Here is a 17017-nt window from a genome sequence, read left to right as displayed (position 1 = left end):
TCCTCATAGGCGCTCGCCCTCTGGCTGGCTGGTCACCGTCCCTGACTTCAGCCCTGCTCTGATGTCACAGGCCGGCAGCTCTGTCGTTCCCGCGGCAACGGCCTGCCTTTGGTCAACGGCTGGGGCAGACGCCGGGCTGCTGGTGGAGGTGGGGAGCTGTGAGTCCAGCCTCCCTCGGCCAGTGCGCCCTGGAGAACCCCGTGCAGGCCGTTCAAAGCTCCAGTGGTGCCCGCCCCTTATCCGTCGTGGGGTGGGCTCCGTGTGTGCCCAACTGTTTGGGGGAGGGAGGTCTTACAAGGGCCTTGGGAAGTGGGCCAGTCAAGGTCGCCAGGCCACATGTCCAGAAGGCTAATTTGAATTTCTTTTTTTTTTTTTAATATTCATTTTTTGAGAGAGAGAGAGAGGGAGAGAGGCAGAGGGTGAGCAGGGGAGGGGCAGAGAGGGAGACACAGAATCCGAAGCAGCTCCAGGCTCCAAGCCGTCGGCACAGAGCCCAACGCGGGGCTCGAACTCACGAGCCGCGAGATCATGACCTGAGCTGAAGTCGGACGTTAAACCCACTGAGCCCCCGGGTTCCCCTAGAAGTCCTGCACTAACGGGGCTCTCCATATGCAGCTGGATGGGTGGTGGTGGCTGGGGACAGGGCTGGCGCTGGAGGTCCCTGTCTGAGGGAATGGGGAGAAGTCATCGTGCGGCAACTTGGGGGTCGTGGGGGACCCCTGACCAGCACTGGGTACCTGGGGGTGCGAGGTTTCGGGGAAACCCGATGATTGACATAGTCAAGGGATGTTTAGAAAGTAAGCCCCCGGTTGGGTCAGCCGTAGCGGCCCCCTTGGCTAGCCCAGTGTCCCCCATGGGTTTGGGAGAGTCTGTGCCTCGTGTCCGTCTCTGAAGCTGGTCAGGGGGGTGTACAGATTTATAAGCCCCACCCTAGGATGTGGGTGCAAAACTCTGCTGTGGGACTTGGCCAGGATTCTTCTTCTACCATGACTCCCCCCTGCTCCCAGTGGTTCAGATTCAGCTGGTCCAGAAGCCCAGCTGACTTTAAGAACCACCACTCGGAAACTTGGCTGAGAGTCAGGAAGTGGGCAAACCCCAAGGCTCTGGGCAGCCCAGTGGTTGTATTGTTAGAGGCTAGAGCTCAGACAAATGGAGTTTAAAATGTCTCTGATGTTTGTTTCATCCGGGCTTGGCTTGGATGCCTCCAGTGATGGGTGTCTCACTACCTACAAGGCACCCCCAGGATTTCAAGACAGCCATTTAGCAAGTGCTCCTTTCCACCTGGCAAGTTTCCACCTCCCTGTAATGTGTTGTTGGTCTCGCTCAGTCATCTGGAGACACACACAGTAAGTACCACCCTCTTCCCCAAGTAGCTTGGCAAGCATTTGGGTGTTTCATGGTGCTGAATGCCAGCATCTGTGCAGATGGGTGCTGCTGTTACCACTATTTCACAGAGGAGCAAACCGAGGCACCCAGAGTTAGTCACACAGTTCATACTCGTCACCACCACATCGTGCTGTTCTAGACTTTTCCATCTCCTTCAAGCTCCTCTCCAGACACTCTTGGTTCCTTAGGATTTTTCTTCCATGGACAGGTTTTTCATTCTCCTCCCGAAGAGAGGCTACAGCCCCTCCCCCCCCTTGTGGAACTCTCTAGTTTTTTGTGAATCCTTTCTGGGAAGACACATCTCTCTAGTATTCAGATTTTCTCCTTAGTGAATGTGTAGTTCTCATTTATGTATATTTCTCTTTCTTTCAATGTTTCATTTTTTTTTTTAATTTTAACCTTTATTTTTTGAGAGACAGAGACAGAGCACAAGCAGGGGAAGGGGCAGAGAGAGAAGGAGACACAGAATCCCAAGCAGGCTCCAGGCTTTGAGCTGTCAGCACACAGCCCGATGCAGGGCTCAAACTCATGAGCCATGAGATCATGCCTGAGCCGAAGTCAAACACTTAGCTGATGGAGCCACCCAGGCGCCCCTGTTTATTTATTTATTTTTTTTGAGGGAGAGAGAGAGACAGAGCATGAGCAGGGGAGGGGCAGAGACACAGAATCCGAAGCAGGCTCCAGGCTCCGAGCCGTCAGCCCAGAGCCCGACGCGGGGCTCGAACCCACGAACCCTGAGGTCGTGACCTGAGCCGAAGTCAGACGCTCAACCGACCGAGCCATCCAGGCTCCCAGTTTTGTTTTTTTTTTTTAATGTTTATTCTTAGAGAGAGAGAGAGAGAGAGAGAGAGAGTGTGTGTGTGTGAGTGAGGGAGGGGCAGAGGGAGAGAGGGAGACACAGAATCCGAAGCAGGCTCCAGGCTCCGAGCCGTCAGCCCAGAGGCCGACACGGGGCTTGAACCCACGAACCGTAAGATCGTGACCTGAGCCAAAGTCGGACGCCCAACCGACTGAGCCATCCAGGCTCCCAGTTTTGTTTTTTTTTTAATGTTTATTCTTAGAGAGAGAGAGAGAGAGAGAGAGAGAGTGTGTGTGTGTGTGTGTGAGTGAGGGAGGGGCAGAGGGAGAGAGGGAGACACAGAATCTGAAGCAGGCTCCAGGCTCCGAGCCGTCAGCCCAGAGCCCAACGCGGGGCTCGAACCCACGAACCGTGAGATCATGACCTGAGCCGAAGTCGGCCGCTTAACCGACTGAGCCACCCAGGGGAAACCACGTGTACATATTTCTTAATTAGGTTAATTCCGAAGCATTTCATTAGTTACACTTTATGAAGCTTTGCCCCCGATGCTAAGCACACATGCTGGCTGTCGACACCTCTTGCCCCTTAAGGTTATTTCGACACACGTCTGTCGCCTCCGTGCACGTGGGTTGCATCGTCTGCTTTTACGTCTCTGCGGTGCTCGGACGTTCACCGAGCCTTCCTGGGAGCCGGGCTGCCTCCCTCCATCCCGTGGGGTGGCGGCAGGGTGGGCTCCCCGGGTGTGGGCACGCCTCTTCCACGTGCCCCCCAGCTCCTCTGCGCGTCCCCTCCACGCCCGGCTGGGGTCCGACCGGGGCAGCGCCGGGCCGGACCGTCGCCCTGCTTGTCCGAGGCCTCTCTGTCGCCACAGGTAAAGATCACGCGCGTCCCTGCCGAGCCGCTCCCGCTTTGCGCTTGTGCGGCCGGGGCTGGGGGGGGTGGGGGGTGGGGGAGCCCACGTGTGGGTTGTAAATGTCTTCCCCATCCATCGAGCGTTGTCAGGTTTGGTCGGGTGTTCAAGCCTCTTAAAAATCTTCTGAGCTGGAGGTGTGCCTTCGATCCCCGCGGGGAATTGCAGGCTGGCTCTCCGTGCAGCTGGACTTGGGACGGCTAGACTCACACACTCGTGAACTTGACTCACAGAAGAGCCTGTGCGTGCCCCGTACTGCAGACTCTGTTTATTCTTCGGACACAGTTTAACAAGCTCCCTTGTGTGGGTGGCAGGCCACAGGAGTTGGGAGCTGTTGGAGAAAGGAGGATAGGGCGCTGGCTGTCACTCTCTGTCTGTCTCACAACCAGGGAGGAGGACATAGGCAGCTATAAAGAGTCAACGTGGAGGGGCGCCTGGGTGGCTCAGTCGGTCGGGCGTCCGACTTCGGCTCAGGTCGTGATCTCACGGTTCGTGGGTTCGAGCCCCGTGTCGGGCCCTGTGCTGACATCTCGGAGCCTTGAGCCTGCTTCGGATTCTGTGTCTCCCTCTCTCTTGGCCCTCCCCCGCTCATGCTCTGTCTCTCTCTCTGTCTCTCAAAAATAAATATTAAAGAGAAAAAAGTCAACCTATAAAACCCAGATTGTATTCGGGTATACAATTCGGGTATAGAGGAACCTTACCCTACACGTGTCTTTTTCTTTCTTTTCGTTATTTTTTTAGTTTTCCGCATTTTAATTTCTTTCTTATTTTTTTTATGTTTATTTAATTTTGAGAGAGAGAGAGACACAGCATGAGCAGGGGAAGGGCAGAGCCAGAGGGAGACGCAGAATCCGAAGCAGGCTCCAAGCTCTGAGCTGTGTCAGCACAGAGCCCGACGTGGGGCTCAAACTCGTGAACCGTGAGATCATGACCTGAGCTGACGTCGGACGCTTGACTGACTGAGCCACCCGGGCTCCCCTAGTCCTATGCATTTTAAAAGCCTTTAAGGGAATCTTTATGTTACCGTCCAAAACAGAATCTGGAGTGTTCCAAAAGAGGTCAAGTTTGATCTATTCTGTGTACTCTCAGAGGACAGAAATGATGAACTTTGCATCTGAGAGGGTAAGCCTTAATTATATGGAGATGTTCTCCCTCTCTGGCCGCACCAGCTAACGGAAGCCTTTCTGTGTCTATTTTTGTGTGTTTCAAAGAAAAGGTGCTAAACCCTGTGACCCAGGCACTGAGCCTGCAGGCCTTTGGAGAGGGCAGGAGTGTTTCTCTAGTTGCTACAGAGCCCAGGGGGCCACGGGACCTGGCTTGGGAAACGTGGGTAGGGCTGAGGAGGTGTCTGTTGGTGGAACAAGAAATTGTGTATCCGGGGCGCTGGACCCGGATGGTGGGGGGGGGGGGGGGGCATTTGGGAACGGCGGGGAGCCAGATCACACGCTGCCATCAGGGTCTCCGGCCCGCAGGCCGGGGACTGTGGACCCTGGTGGGTATTGTCTGGGAGCTGGTGATTGCCTGGTGAGCCGGCCGTGCTCTGGGCCCCTCCCTGCAGAGGCTGGGACGGGATCTGCGGGCAGCAGGGCCCCGGAATCTGCATTTTCACTGGCAGTGCAGGTGACGGGATGCAGGCGGGCTGTGGGCTGCACCTGGAGACCTGCTGGTGTGGGTGAGAAGATGTCACAGCCCGACCACCAGCTGGGCTAGAATGGTGGCCGAGGACAGAGGAGGAGTGGCCGGGGTCAGGGCGGGGGTGGGGGCACAGAGAGCCTGATTAGGGGTCTTTCCGGAGGGGCTCAGGTGGGGAGGGGGCTGGGGAGGAGGCAGATCAAGGCCCTGATGCTGGCTAGAGCCGCCTACTAGGGCCGCCCTTCTCAAAGTATGGTCCCCGGACCAGAGTATCCCTTCCCCTGGGGGCTCCTCAGAAATCGGAGCCCCCAGCCTCACCCCAGACCTTCCGGATCAAAATCTGACTCTCCACGAGATTCAGGAAGCACTGTGCTAGATCTTGCCTTTCGGTGTTCAAGTAAAATACTCGAATGGGAAAGGGGAGGGTGGTTCATTCGATGACCTCAGAGAAAAGCACACGGAAAACACTGTGGACCCCCCCTGCCGCCGCCCGCTTAGCACAGAAGCTGTGCACCTCAGAATCCCGAGAGGACAGGTGTCAGGTGGTAAGTTCTTAATTTTGCTTGCAGTTTATTTATTTATTTATTTTGACAGAGAGAGAACAAGCAGGGGAGGGGCAGAGAGAGAGAGGGAGAGAGAGAATCCCAAGCAGGCTCCGCGCTGCCCGCACAGAGCCCGACACGGGGCTCAAACCCGCGAATCAGGAGATCATGGCCTGAGCCTAAAGCAAGAGTCTGACGCTTAACCACCTGAGCCCCCCAGGCGCCCCCGGGTGATCTGACCACCCTCAGCTGCAGGGTAGGTGTCTCAGATCAGGGGTCTGCCTGCTCAGATTCGAATCCCTGCTGGACTGCCTCTGAGCTGTGTGGCCTCAGACAAGTTACTTAACGTCTCTGAGTCTCGGTTTCCCCATCCAAAAGTGGGGTAAGAATAGAGCTCCTCACGGTGAGACCACGTGAGGGGGATGGTCGGCTTCTACTGTGTCCCCGCTTAGTAGCCCTGTGGCGTTGTGCACCCTGTACACGGGAGGGAGCCACGGACCCGAGACCCTCCGTCCTGCCTGCCCTCGGAGCCCCTGGTCTGGGCACCTCCCGGCCTCTGATTGTGGCACTGTTGTCCTTCCTGCTCACGGGCGCGGGGTGCCCCGGAGTCTGCTGTGGGCCTGGCGCTTCCCCGCCGCCCGCAAACGGGGTCCCCCCAGCAGCCTGGCAGGGGCCCGTCTCTATCAGAAGGCTGTCTGAGCGACTGCCTGGGGGCGGCCGCCGCGCCGGGGCCGCAGAGGGTGAGAGAGAGAATGGGCCCAGTGTCCGCTTGGCACGAGAGGCCAGTCGGTGACCACCTTCCTTCCGTCTGCTGCTCTGAGCCGGGCTTGTGTAGGGACCGGGGCTGTGGTTGCCCCGAGGGGCGGCAGGCAGCCGGCATGGGGCAGGCAGCCGTCCAGCTCTGGGGGAGCAGGCTTAGGAGACCGGAGGGAGAACCCCAGGACGCTGAGAACACTCTGGTCTTAAGTGAGCGAGCGGGGTCGGGCTTGGAGCGTCAGCACGCAGGAGCCGGGGACGTGGACGGACAGCGAGGGGGGCGTCTGCTGGTTATCAGTACTGGACTTTGTCCCCAAGACGTCTTTGTCCCCAGATTTTTCCGTTTCATCCATTTGTGTGTGTCCAGGAAAACCAGCTCAGTGGCTTTGGGGTACCCGCCTCCGGGGGCCTGGCTCAGGGTGATGGAGTGGTGGGGGGCACTCCAGAGTGGGAGAGTTGTGTCCAGGCTACCGTCCGGGGCCAGTGAGCAGAGGGGGAGCCAGTGGACCGCCGGATCTCAGGGTACACTCTCCCCCCTCCCCGCGGGTATCTTCCAAGGCAGACGAGGGGACAGCCACAGCTCTCCAGACCTCTCTCCCCCTGTTTGGACACCACCGTGGCCATTCCCGGGTTGGGAAGAGTTCAGTCTTGGGCATCTGAGACTCAGACCCAAGCTCCCCACTTCCCCCGGGAAGGTCGTGTCTTGGGTCACGTGCTTTCCTTTCTCTTGGCCACACGACTGCCGGGTCACCTGACAGATCTGGGTTTGCCTTTTAAAAATCGGCCAAACTCCTTCCCGAAGCAGCAGCACCATTTTGCGTTCCCGCCGGCAGTGTGTGAGGCTTCTGCTTCCTCCCCGTCCTCACCAACACTTGTTATGGTCCGTCTTTTTAATTTTGGCCGTAATTCGCGCCCGGCGGGTGTGGATGGGACCTTGCTGTGGCTTCAGTGTGCGTTCCCCGGAGGACCGTCCATGCTGAGCGTCTCGTGCCTTATTAGCGGTGTGCCTCTCCCCCAGGGAAGGGTCTGGTTTGATGTTGTGTGTGTGTGTGCCCGTTGAAAAATGGGATTGTTTGTCTTCCTGCATTTTGAGTGGTTTACATAATCTGGATTCAAGCCTTTTTTGTTGGATATGTGACTCACAGGTATTTCCTGCCAGCCTATCCCTTGTGTCCTCACGTACTAACGATGTCTCGAGTGTCGATGGCATTTTATCAGTTTCTTTTATTGGTTGTGTTTTTGGGGTTGTATCTGAGACCTCTTCACCTAACCCAAGGTCGTGAAGATGTACCCACGTTTCTTTCTGAACAGCCGTGGTTTTAGACCTTACGTTAAGGTCTGCGATCCATTCTGAGTTAATTTTTTTTCCAAAACTGACACAATGGTCAGTGTGTGTGGTTTTTTTTTTTTTTTAACATTTATTTATTTTTGAAGGAGAGAGAGACAGAGTGTGAGTGGGGGAGGGACAGAGAGAGAGGGAGACACAGAATCCGAAGCCGGCTCCAGGCTCCGAGCTGTCGGCACAGAGCCCGACGCGGGGCTCGACTTCATGAACCGGGAGATCATGACCTGAGCCCAAGTCGGACGCTCTACCGACTGAGCCACCCAGGTGCCCCCTGAGTTAATTTTTATATACAGTGTATGATTTTGTCTGTGCCGAGATAGGGGGTCTGTGTTTGTGGTGTTTGCACGCGGCTGTCCCAGCACAATTCATCGGGGGAAAAAACACCCAAACTGCTTTTGCCCCCGTTGAATTGCCGTGGCCCCTTTACCGAACCTCCATCAGTGCGTTTGATGCCCCAGCGTTCTCTTCTCTCCCCCTCCTCTTGCTCATAGCGGTGGTGGGCACAGTGGCTGAGCGTAACTCTGACCCCTACTGGAAGTATATCACCGCGTGATCAGATCTGCCCAGAGCCGGCGGCCCTCGGTTGGTCAAAGCCACTGTGGTCCCCGTGCACAGCATAGGCCTGGCTCTGCCACTTGCCGGCTGTGTGATCTGGGCTAAGTTTCTTAATCGGTCCCTGCCTCAGTTTCCCCACCACCTTGCGGGGTTATTAGAAGAAAGATGAGCCAAAACGCATAAGGTGCTGGAAGGGGGCCCCGCACAGCGACGGTCGGCTGTTCCACGGACGCGTGCCGTGTCCCGACTCCCACCATGCCTCTGGGCTGGCCTTGCTCAGCCCACAGAAATGAGAGCAGGGAGGGGTGGTGGAGGGGCGCTCGGCACAGCCTGCAGCTGTCCAGGGAGGGGCTCCTTTAGCCCACCAGCCTGGCTCATCTTGTTATCAGCTGCAAGGGGCCACAGATGTGACTCCACACCTTTTTGGTGTAAACGCCCCCCCTTTTCTGGGAAGGCGGGCAGAGCCCGGGTCCCTTCCTGAGGCCGGAGCGTCCCCCTCTGATAATCCCACGAGTGAAGAGCTGCGAATCCTGAGAAGAGAAGCTTAACCCCCTCTCTGATTGGTTTGCCCTGGATTCTGGTGCCAAACGTGCGTGCACACTTGCCTGCACACGCACACCCTTGGCACACGTGCGCACACATCCTGCCTAGCAGGCTCCTCGTCCTCCTCCTCCCTTTCCCCCTGCCATTTACAAGCAGCTCCCCCTGCAGAGACCAGACCCTCGCCCCCTTCCGCCCCTGCCTGAGTCCCGATGCGTCTCTACCTCGGGGTGGGGGTCTCTACCTCGGCACTGCTGACGTGTGGGGCTGAACCAGCGTTCGTCGTGGGGACCGTCCCGGGGCAGCGCGGGATGGGGAGCAGCGTCCCAGGCCTCCACATACCAGACGCTGGCGTGTCGTGACAGCAAAGCGTGTGTCCAGACATTGCCGCGTGTCCCCTGCAGAGCAGACCCACGCCCCACCGGAAACAGTCGCCCTGCGGGATCTTGTTAAAGGTGTGCAAGACAAGTTGGGAACAGAGCCTGGGCCCTGGCGGGCGGGTGTGGGCCAAAGTGATCCGGAGGGACATGTCGTGGGGCTCGTCCCGCATTCCGAGCTCCGTGTGCCTTGTCTCCAGGGACTCGCTCTGCTCAGAGCGTTCCGGGCCGCCGCGTGCGTCTCCTGTCCTCGCGTGTCCTCGGCCCCTGGCGCCTTGGCCCCCACCACCCTCCCTCCGAAGCCGTGTCCGCGGAGGCCGCCGACATGAGAAGAAACACAGGCAGAACCGCTCAGCCGTGTTCCAGACCCAACCACGGAGCCCCGCTTTTGAGGCGGAAGCACAGATTGCCCCAAGCCCGCGAGAGAGGAGACCTCGCTCTGCAGAGAGGACAAGAACGCCAGCAGCCCCAGCGCCTGGCCGAGGGGCCGAAGTCAGGGTCCCCGAGCCCACGAGCGCGAGGCCCGGAGAGGCCGTGTTTAGCGCATCTGTTCGGTGTCGCGGGAGGACAGGCCAGGGAGCACCCACCTGACTTGGAGGGGCCTGCCCAGCGAGGAGCGGCCCGGCTGCAGGGGGCCGGGGAGAAGCACAGAGCAGAGAGGAGTCACCCAGAGGAGCCGGTGAGACCGCAGCCCCAGCGCACCAAGAGGAAGGCGGTGGGCACGGAGAAGCGGGGGGCTACCCAAGCCACGGGCCTGACCCGTCGCCCCCGCCGCGCCCCAGAGAAGAATAAGGGGAAGCGAGTGGCTTCGACAAAGACCGGCGGTGGCCGCCGTCCCGCTGACCCGCAGGTGAGCAGAGGGGTGAGCACAGAAAAGCTGTCGGCTGCCGTGGAGGGACCGGAAGGTCTGGAGAAAAGGGAGAGAGAAGGAGCCTGGGACGGCAGGAGGCAGCCGGGAGAGGAGGCGCGTTCGCCCGTCCAAGGCCTGGAAAACAACCGTCTGGATCAGGGTCCCCGGGGAAAAGCGCAAGACCTAGAGCAGCTGTGGCCGCTTGGCTCTCCCCTCAGAAGGGGAGCCACGTCACCGGTGTCCCTGCGCTGGCACGGTGACAGGAGCAGGTGGCAGAGGGAGCTGGAGTTTGCCTTCGAAGAGTTGTTTGACACCAACAGAAAGCTGAAGGAACACCTCATCTTGAACCTTGCACCCAGGCCCGGGGCGGATCACAACCCCGGCGGGGAGCACGGCCTCTCGGGGATGCAAGGCCACGGAGGCGAGACCCAAAGAGACCAGACGACGGGAGGTGTGGAGACGGAAATGGATCCTGGCAGGGAGTCCATGCGACCCGCGGATGTGGACGCCCGCCAGACGGCGTCCCGAGACAGTTGGAGAAAGTTCCTGAGCGAGCTCGAGAACCAGAAGTATCACAGGTTGGCCAGGCTCACGTTTAGGAATGAGAGTAAGCCGTCGTTTCCCCAGGCAGGAGGGTCTGTCGGTGAAGAGACCCGGGTCCCGTGCTCCAGCTCTGGGCAGGCACCGGCCGGGCTCGACCCGCTGGCCGGGGGCCCCCGTCGCCCTGCCCCACGACACCTGCCAGACGGAGCTGGCTGCATGGCATTGCGGCCCAGGCGGAGGGCGGAGACGGGGCGGGGGCCGGGTCGGCAGACGGGACCCCAGGGGCTGAGCTGGGGAGCCCACCCCCAGACTGAGCTGGAGGAGCCCAGAGAACAGGGAAGGGCGTGTGTGGCTCTGCTGAAGTCCCCCTCCTCCCGAGACCCGGACGAGGAAGGGCCGTATGAAGGCGACGCCACTTCCCCCTGGCCCTCTGGCTTCGCGGACGATGACGGGCACAGTCAGATGATCCGTGACCTTCAGCAGCAAATTGAAGAACAAAACAAGTTGCACAAGCAGTTTCTCGAAGACGCCAGGAAACGCTTGCAGGAGTTCCAGAGGATGTGATAAGCGCGAGAGTTCCCCCCGCAATAAATACACCGTTGGTACCCAAGCCCGTGCCCTCTGTGTCTGCGTCACCCGCTCAGGAGCCAGTAGGCACCCCGCTTCACAGCGGCCTCCCCGGCGCGACCGCGGCAGCCCCTGTGGGGCACAGTCCGCGGGCCTGGCCACGGGTGGGGGCCGCCCGCTCGCGCCGCTCGCACAGCGGAGACTCAGGTGAATGAAGCATGTTTTGGCCGGACAGACACTGGACTTTCAGGGGAATCCAGGGTCAAGCAGGCACAGTTTCAGAAGTTTCAGTGTGGTGGTGCTTAGCCGTTGGCCGAGACCAAAACGGGGAGAATTCACTGAAACCTCTGAAGTCTTTTTCAGACCCACAAAACCAACATCGTTTAACAGGACCTCGCTTAGTATACGTTCTGGTAACTTTAATATCAGGAAGTGAGAGTGAGGCAGAGGAGAGGCAGGAAGAGAGGAAGGACAAGACAGAGGCCGAGGGAGGAAAGGGGAGTGGTCCCCGGCAACCGGGCCAGCCTGGCGACTCCGCCTGGGGCTGGCAGTGGCGGGGCACCTGGCCGGCTGGTCAGTGTCCCACCCCCCGCTGTACCCCTGACCCAGCAGCCCTGGAGACCTTGCCCTGGGCGGCGGGGGGCGGGGGGGTTCATCTGTCAGTTGCAGATACTGAGGGGCTGGGACGGGGGTGGATAAACTTTTTCTGCAGAGAACAGGACAGTACATTTTTCGGGCTTTGCCAGCCAGCCGGTCGGTGGCAATGACCCACAAACACGGCCATAGGCAACTCACACTGGGATGGGCGTGGCCGGGTTCCAGTGAGACTTTATTTACAAAAATGGGGGGTGTGGGTGTGGATTGGGACCTCAAGCCATAGTTAGGTGACCCTGGACCGGCGTGTGAAGGACGTGCTTGCGTCCCCCCTCCCTCCCCAGGACCTCAGGTGCACGGAGTGGGATCATCCGTCTTCGGTCGTGATGCATTTGTATCACTGGCCCATGAATGGCCTTTTCCCTTTTAACGTGCATTTCCTAAGGGATGACGTCATGAACGGTTGTGAGCCCAAGGCTGGAATATTTGCTCAAAACCGGCCTCTGCCTGCGTGCTACTTCCGTTTCGTGGCTGCTGTGCCTTCTTAGCTACATGCCTGTGAACTTGGGGTTTGTCCCCCGTCCCTCATCCTGTGGGGTGTGCCCAGGGAGATGTGGGGTGACCCAGTCACATGAGAAAGCTGAACTGGGCTTCCCTGGAGAGCATCGGGCTCACAGAACCCCCAAATACGCCACCTGGATGGGGCAGTAACAGCACCCCACCGAGTTTTTTGGGTTGTTTTCAAATCTTCAGTATCTCGGGTGAGGAGGCTTCTGTTGCCGCGCGTTTTCGTCTCATTGAAAGCATCTCCTCGGACTCTGTTGTCGGTCTGGCTTTTCCGCTTTAGGTGGAGAAAATGTGTGATCGTTTTGTCCCCTGGTTCTGGAATGTCATGGGTCAGGACTGCAAAGCCAACTCGACGATCTGATCTAAGCCCAGTACGGTTAAGAACGAAGCCCCGGGCCGGGAGGGGTGTTGGCTTTGAGTTGCCCAGGGTTGCACATTTCAAGATGAGGTACGCTCCTGCCTGTTCCTGAAGCTTCTCCGTGGTCGGAGAGGGTGCTGTGAGATCCCCAGGTTTAAAGCCATGGCCACAACAGGACGCAAGCATTGAGTAACGAGGTCTTCTGACAGCTGGAAGCCCCGGTCTAATGAATGGACGAGCCTGCCTTTGAGAGGGTGATTTTTGTTTCTACTTTCAAAGGTAGTATTTGTGGCCCGTGTGTTTTAGGTGAGGAACTGCCCCTTCTCAGCTACACTTGAGCTAAAAGAAGATGTAGGAGATAGGCAGTGAGACACGGTGGAGGGTGGGTCGTCGCTGCCCGGACGGTCACGCCTACACTGTCCCCAGAGAGCGGGATGAGACACCCTGCCCTCTCCCACCTGTCCTGCAGGAGCTGGGGGCCAGTAGTGCAGAAAATAAGACTGCCCTCCAGCCCACCCCCGACTCCCTATGAAGATGTCAGGTGCCCAAAGAGCAGGCTGGGGGCCTGGCAGACCCTGTCTTTGCTCCCTGTTGATCTGACCCACCTGGACTGCGGTGCCAGAGGCCCTGGGACAGAGCCACCTGGAAGAGTGTGGGGCTCCTGGCAGGTTCCCGCGGAGCATGCCAAGAAGCAGTGAGGACTCCTGACTCCCGGATGACTCTGTGCCCCTTCGTTCTCCTGAAGCGTTTCTTGGGGCCTCCCTCTCCGAACACCGTATTTTCTAGAACTTTCCGTGGGTTTGATGCTCCCGCCCGCATATTTTGAGGCAGCCTCCCTGTTTCCATCTCCTCCCGCATTTACTAGAACGTTTACCATCTGGTCGCTTCCTGGCAGTCCCGTCTGAGTCCTCGCCCCCAGACCACAGGGACTCGGTGAAGGCCCCCGTGGCCGGTCTGGCGTTGCCCAGGAGGGTTGGAGAAGGAGAGCCGCACGTGTGCGCGGCTGAGGTCCGCTGCCCGCGGGACAGGTGCAGACCTGCAGTGCCAGGACAAGAGACGGGAACGGCGGTTCACCCCGTGATGGCATGACCCCCCTCCTGCTCTTGCCACACTGGCAGGCATCGTTGGCTTTGGCTGTGACCCTGCCTTCTGTGTGTGCTGCTCTGAGGGTCCTCATACCGTCCCTGCCCCCGCCCAGCCAGGGGCACAGTCACGGGTGTATGATAATATCCAGAACCCCAGGAATGTAGAATAATGGGGAAAAGTAAGATTTTTTAAAACTTGGGGCCCCGGGGGACCCTCTCTGCCCTGCAGTAGTTCTTCAGACGAGCGGGAAGCGTAATGTGGTAGGGAGTTGATGTGTTAGTGTGGCCTGCCTCCGCGGTTCCTGTGACGGTCCGGGCCACGTCCCAGGCATGCGGGAGATGGCTGTGAGGACCGGACAGACCCGCTGGGTCCTCTCCCACGTTGGAAGCTGGGAGCGCAGGCCCTGGGATCCCTGTCTCTGCCTGAGAAATGCCGTGGGCTGGGGGTCAGCACGCAGACCGCATGCCTCAGCCCTACGCGAGGCGGGGGAGGGGGGGGCGGGTGCTGCCGTGCCGATGGGCCTGAGCCCTGGGCCCAGCCCTCTGCCTTCACCCCTGAAAGTGGGGCAGCCCGGAGCAGAGCCTGGCCCGGGGTCCCGGCCTGCCAGGGGCAGTGTGAGGACGCCCCAGCCCCCAGCCCCTCCGTGCCCCTTCCTCAAACTGCAGGTGGGGAGGGATTGCAGGGGGGTGGCCAGATGCTCCCTCCGCGCCTCCCTGGGCTCCCTCTGCCTCCTGCCCCGCCCCGTCCAGCGGCTGCCCCCCGCTGCGGGCTCCAGGCCTGGGGTTTGCGGGGCTGAGCTTGGCTGCTCCTCGGGGTCTTGGCGGAGAAAGTGCAAAGCAGCAGTCCCTTCCACAAAGCCGCACTGTTCTCAGCAAATCCTCCCAGGATCGGGATGCATTTTTTTCAAGTGATTCAGCAGCACGTGAATGGGAACGGCCTGAGCCCAAGGCTTCGGGAACCGTGACCAAGGCCTCTGGCATGAGATCCCCCTGGGCTCACAAGGAGAAGGAAGGGTGGCGGGGCGCAACTCAGGGGCCTGCCAGGGTCCTGGGGGGGCGGGGGGAGGGCGGCCGAGCAGCGAGGGCCGAGGCTCTTCTCTGCGCAGCTGATGAGCTCTTAGAGACGGCTCCCTCCTGCTCCCGAGGGGGCCGTGGAGGTGGGAGTGCTGGTCTCCATGGAGACAGGGCATCCAGTGGACAGCAGCTCAAGCGAATGTGCTAGAATCTCGAATGGCCCAGGGCTGGGCCCACACTGCTGGTTCCTGTGCTCTCTCGTGCACCCCGTCAACCCTCCCCGACACATCGGCCTCCATAGACGCATCTGCTCCTAAGGGGTCGTGAGCGCAGGCATCTCCAGCACCGGCCTGAGTCCCGCCGGCCAAGCCTTGCCCTCACCCTGGATAGGCACAGCCCTGCCCCAGAGCCGGGGATGTCAGCCACCACCCACCCCCCACCCCAGGGTGAGGAGGCTTGCAGGGACCCGAAGGTGCCATCTGGTCTCCCAGCGCTGCCGCTCAGTGGAGGAAGCCCCTGGTTGCCTCCCGGCACCACGGGGAGGTCTTTAATTGTGAAATGATGCCTCTTCCCCCTTCTCAGTTCCCTAAAAGACTTGGCCTTGGAGGAAGTCTGCTGCACTGCCGACCGAGAGCGGCCGGGCACTGACAGCAGGGAAGGCAGAGCCAGGTGTTTGGGGAAAGCCCTCACCACCGTGTCCACCGAGGGGCACCTGCAAAGCTGGGGGCTGGGCACACAGGGAGACCGGAGGGGCAGGTGGGGCCGGACGCTCCTGTGCGCTTCTGGGTGCTGAGCCAGCACTCGATGTCCTTGTGGCATCTCCCAGGCTGGCTGACCACACCCTGCTTCCTCGTGGTGCAGTTCTGGGGGGAGGGGCATGGCCTCAAGCCCCGGGGGGGTCTGAGCAGGCCTGCAGCCCACGCGAGCACGGTTCCCTTTCTGGGTCACTGTCTGCCCTGTCCCCCACCGTGCAGCTGGTGAGGTCCGCCCACCCTGCTCGCCATGCAGATGCAGTCCCGCTGGAGGGGTTCACACCCGTCTTTACTGTGCCCCCCCCCCCAGCCACCGGAAGTGCTTTAGTCACATGCAAGCAGTTAGGGAATCCCACGGCAATTGGGGGCCCCGAAAACCTAGTAATTTTGTTACAGCTTTTGTAGGGCAACGCCACAGCTGTTACCACTGGGCTTAGATGCTGGATGGGGGCGGGGGGGGGGGAGCAGGGGGGGGGAGCAGGGGGGGGGGCACCCCCTCCCTTTCCCAGCTCTGGCCTTGAAGGTGGAATGGAGGGGCCCCCTCCAGGGCGTGTCCCGGGGCCAGGCTACCCTCAGCCAGGCTTTAGACACGCTCATCACCTTCAAGGAGCTCCAGCCAGGTGGACCAGCCATCCGGTGTCACCTGTCCACCCCAGAGGGGTAAGAAAGTCTCGTCCTAAGCGGCAGCCGCAGGACGTAGTGGCAGGTGTCGGCGGGGACTTGGGTAGCTCTGCGGTTGGAGGGTGTAATTGTCTAGACGGCAGGGCCCCTGCAGCTGTCCCCGAACCCCCAGCGGAGTGGAGCCCACCTGGAGTCAGTGGCAGCTGGGTTTCCCCTGAAGAGGTTGGCATGTAATTGTACGTGGAGACAAGGAAAGGGACCGGGTGACCCACGGAGGGCGTTTGCAGCTGCAGTGACCTCATTTCTGTGCGAGAAGTGGCCTTCCCCACACTCGCCCCTGCGGCCGCAGGCCATTGCCGCGGCCGTCAGACCCCGGCGCCCACAGCGGGTTTGGCTCGACTGCGTTCCGGCTGCTGCACAGGGCGGCCCCGCCCGCTCTTGGGGACACAGGACAGGAGGGTCCAGGGCACACGTCTGGCAAATCTAGTCGAGACGCCATCTTTCCCTCCCCCTGGGCGCGTGGCCCCGGGAACATGCCCCTGACTGGAGGGACCACGGGCCTGGGAGCAGGGTGGAAGGGCAAAGCAGCTGTGTCCCTGCGGGCAGTGCTCTCCCTGGGCGACCCTCCCGGGTTCACACTGGAGGCCACAGAGAGTAGGCTGGGCCGAGAGGGGACGTGGCCTGTGCTGACGCTGAGCCAGCCCTGCCGATCTGAGTCAGTGCACTGGTGAGGCTCAGATGATCCGGGGCTGGATTTTGACCTTGTATTTACAGGAGTATTTTTTCCGAACCCCGAGATTCCCACGTCTCTTCTGGGCAAATGCGTGGTTTTTCCATACGCCAGAAGCTCGGCCTCGCCCAGAACCAGGGCCTGGGGGCTTAGCGTGTGTTGAGTTTGTTGAGACGAGGCCTCCAGGGTCTAGAAGTCACGTTTTAACATCCACAGCTTGACCCGTGCTTTGGAATCGGAAGCCGGTGCCCAGGCAGAGCGGCCCCATTGGGAAGTGTCCTATTAGGATACATTCATAAACGTAGCAGGTGAAATGCCTCCAGAGCGGCCAGGCCCATGGCAAGATAGTAAAGACGACCCAGTGAGAATAAAATACACAGGCTTGGCAAAGACAGCTCTCCTTCTGGGTCTGGCTCCCCCCCACGGATTATGGGTACGGCTTGGTGTATCCTTCGTGGCCTCCCGGGAACGTCCACGGACACAGTAGGACTCAA

At 59.9% G+C, this 17017-nt stretch overlaps 1 protein-coding gene across 9 annotated transcripts in view; it reads left to right on the top strand.

Annotated features, from left to right (window-relative positions):
- LOC102952846 (metalloproteinase inhibitor 2) overlaps nt 1-17017 on the top strand; it is a 48055-nt gene that overhangs the window by 13484 nt on the left and 17554 nt on the right. The window contains exons 1-4 of one of the 9 annotated variants that reach the window (XM_042967697.1): nt 23-148; nt 1234-1346; nt 2776-3056; nt 9043-10881. The exons of 1 other annotated variant lie outside the window; for it this stretch is intronic. In XM_042967697.1, coding sequence (XP_042823631.1) covers nt 62-148; nt 1234-1346; nt 2776-3056; nt 9043-10799 — 2238 coding nt within the window. In that variant the 5' untranslated portion in view covers nt 23-61 and the 3' untranslated portion in view covers nt 10800-10881. Of the gene's footprint in view, nt 1-22; nt 251-1208; nt 1347-2775; nt 3057-7592; nt 8921-9042; nt 10882-17017 lie in introns of those variants that run through there. 7 more of the 9 variants (XM_042967696.1, XM_042967698.1, XM_042967699.1 and 4 more) reach the window with 7 other exon arrangements.

Source organism: Panthera tigris, chromosome E1 (assembly GCF_018350195.1).
Source record: "Panthera tigris isolate Pti1 chromosome E1, P.tigris_Pti1_mat1.1, whole genome shotgun sequence".
Taxonomy (NCBI): domain Eukaryota; kingdom Metazoa; phylum Chordata; class Mammalia; order Carnivora; family Felidae; genus Panthera; species Panthera tigris.
This window is presented reverse-complemented; position numbering and strand designations above follow the sequence as displayed.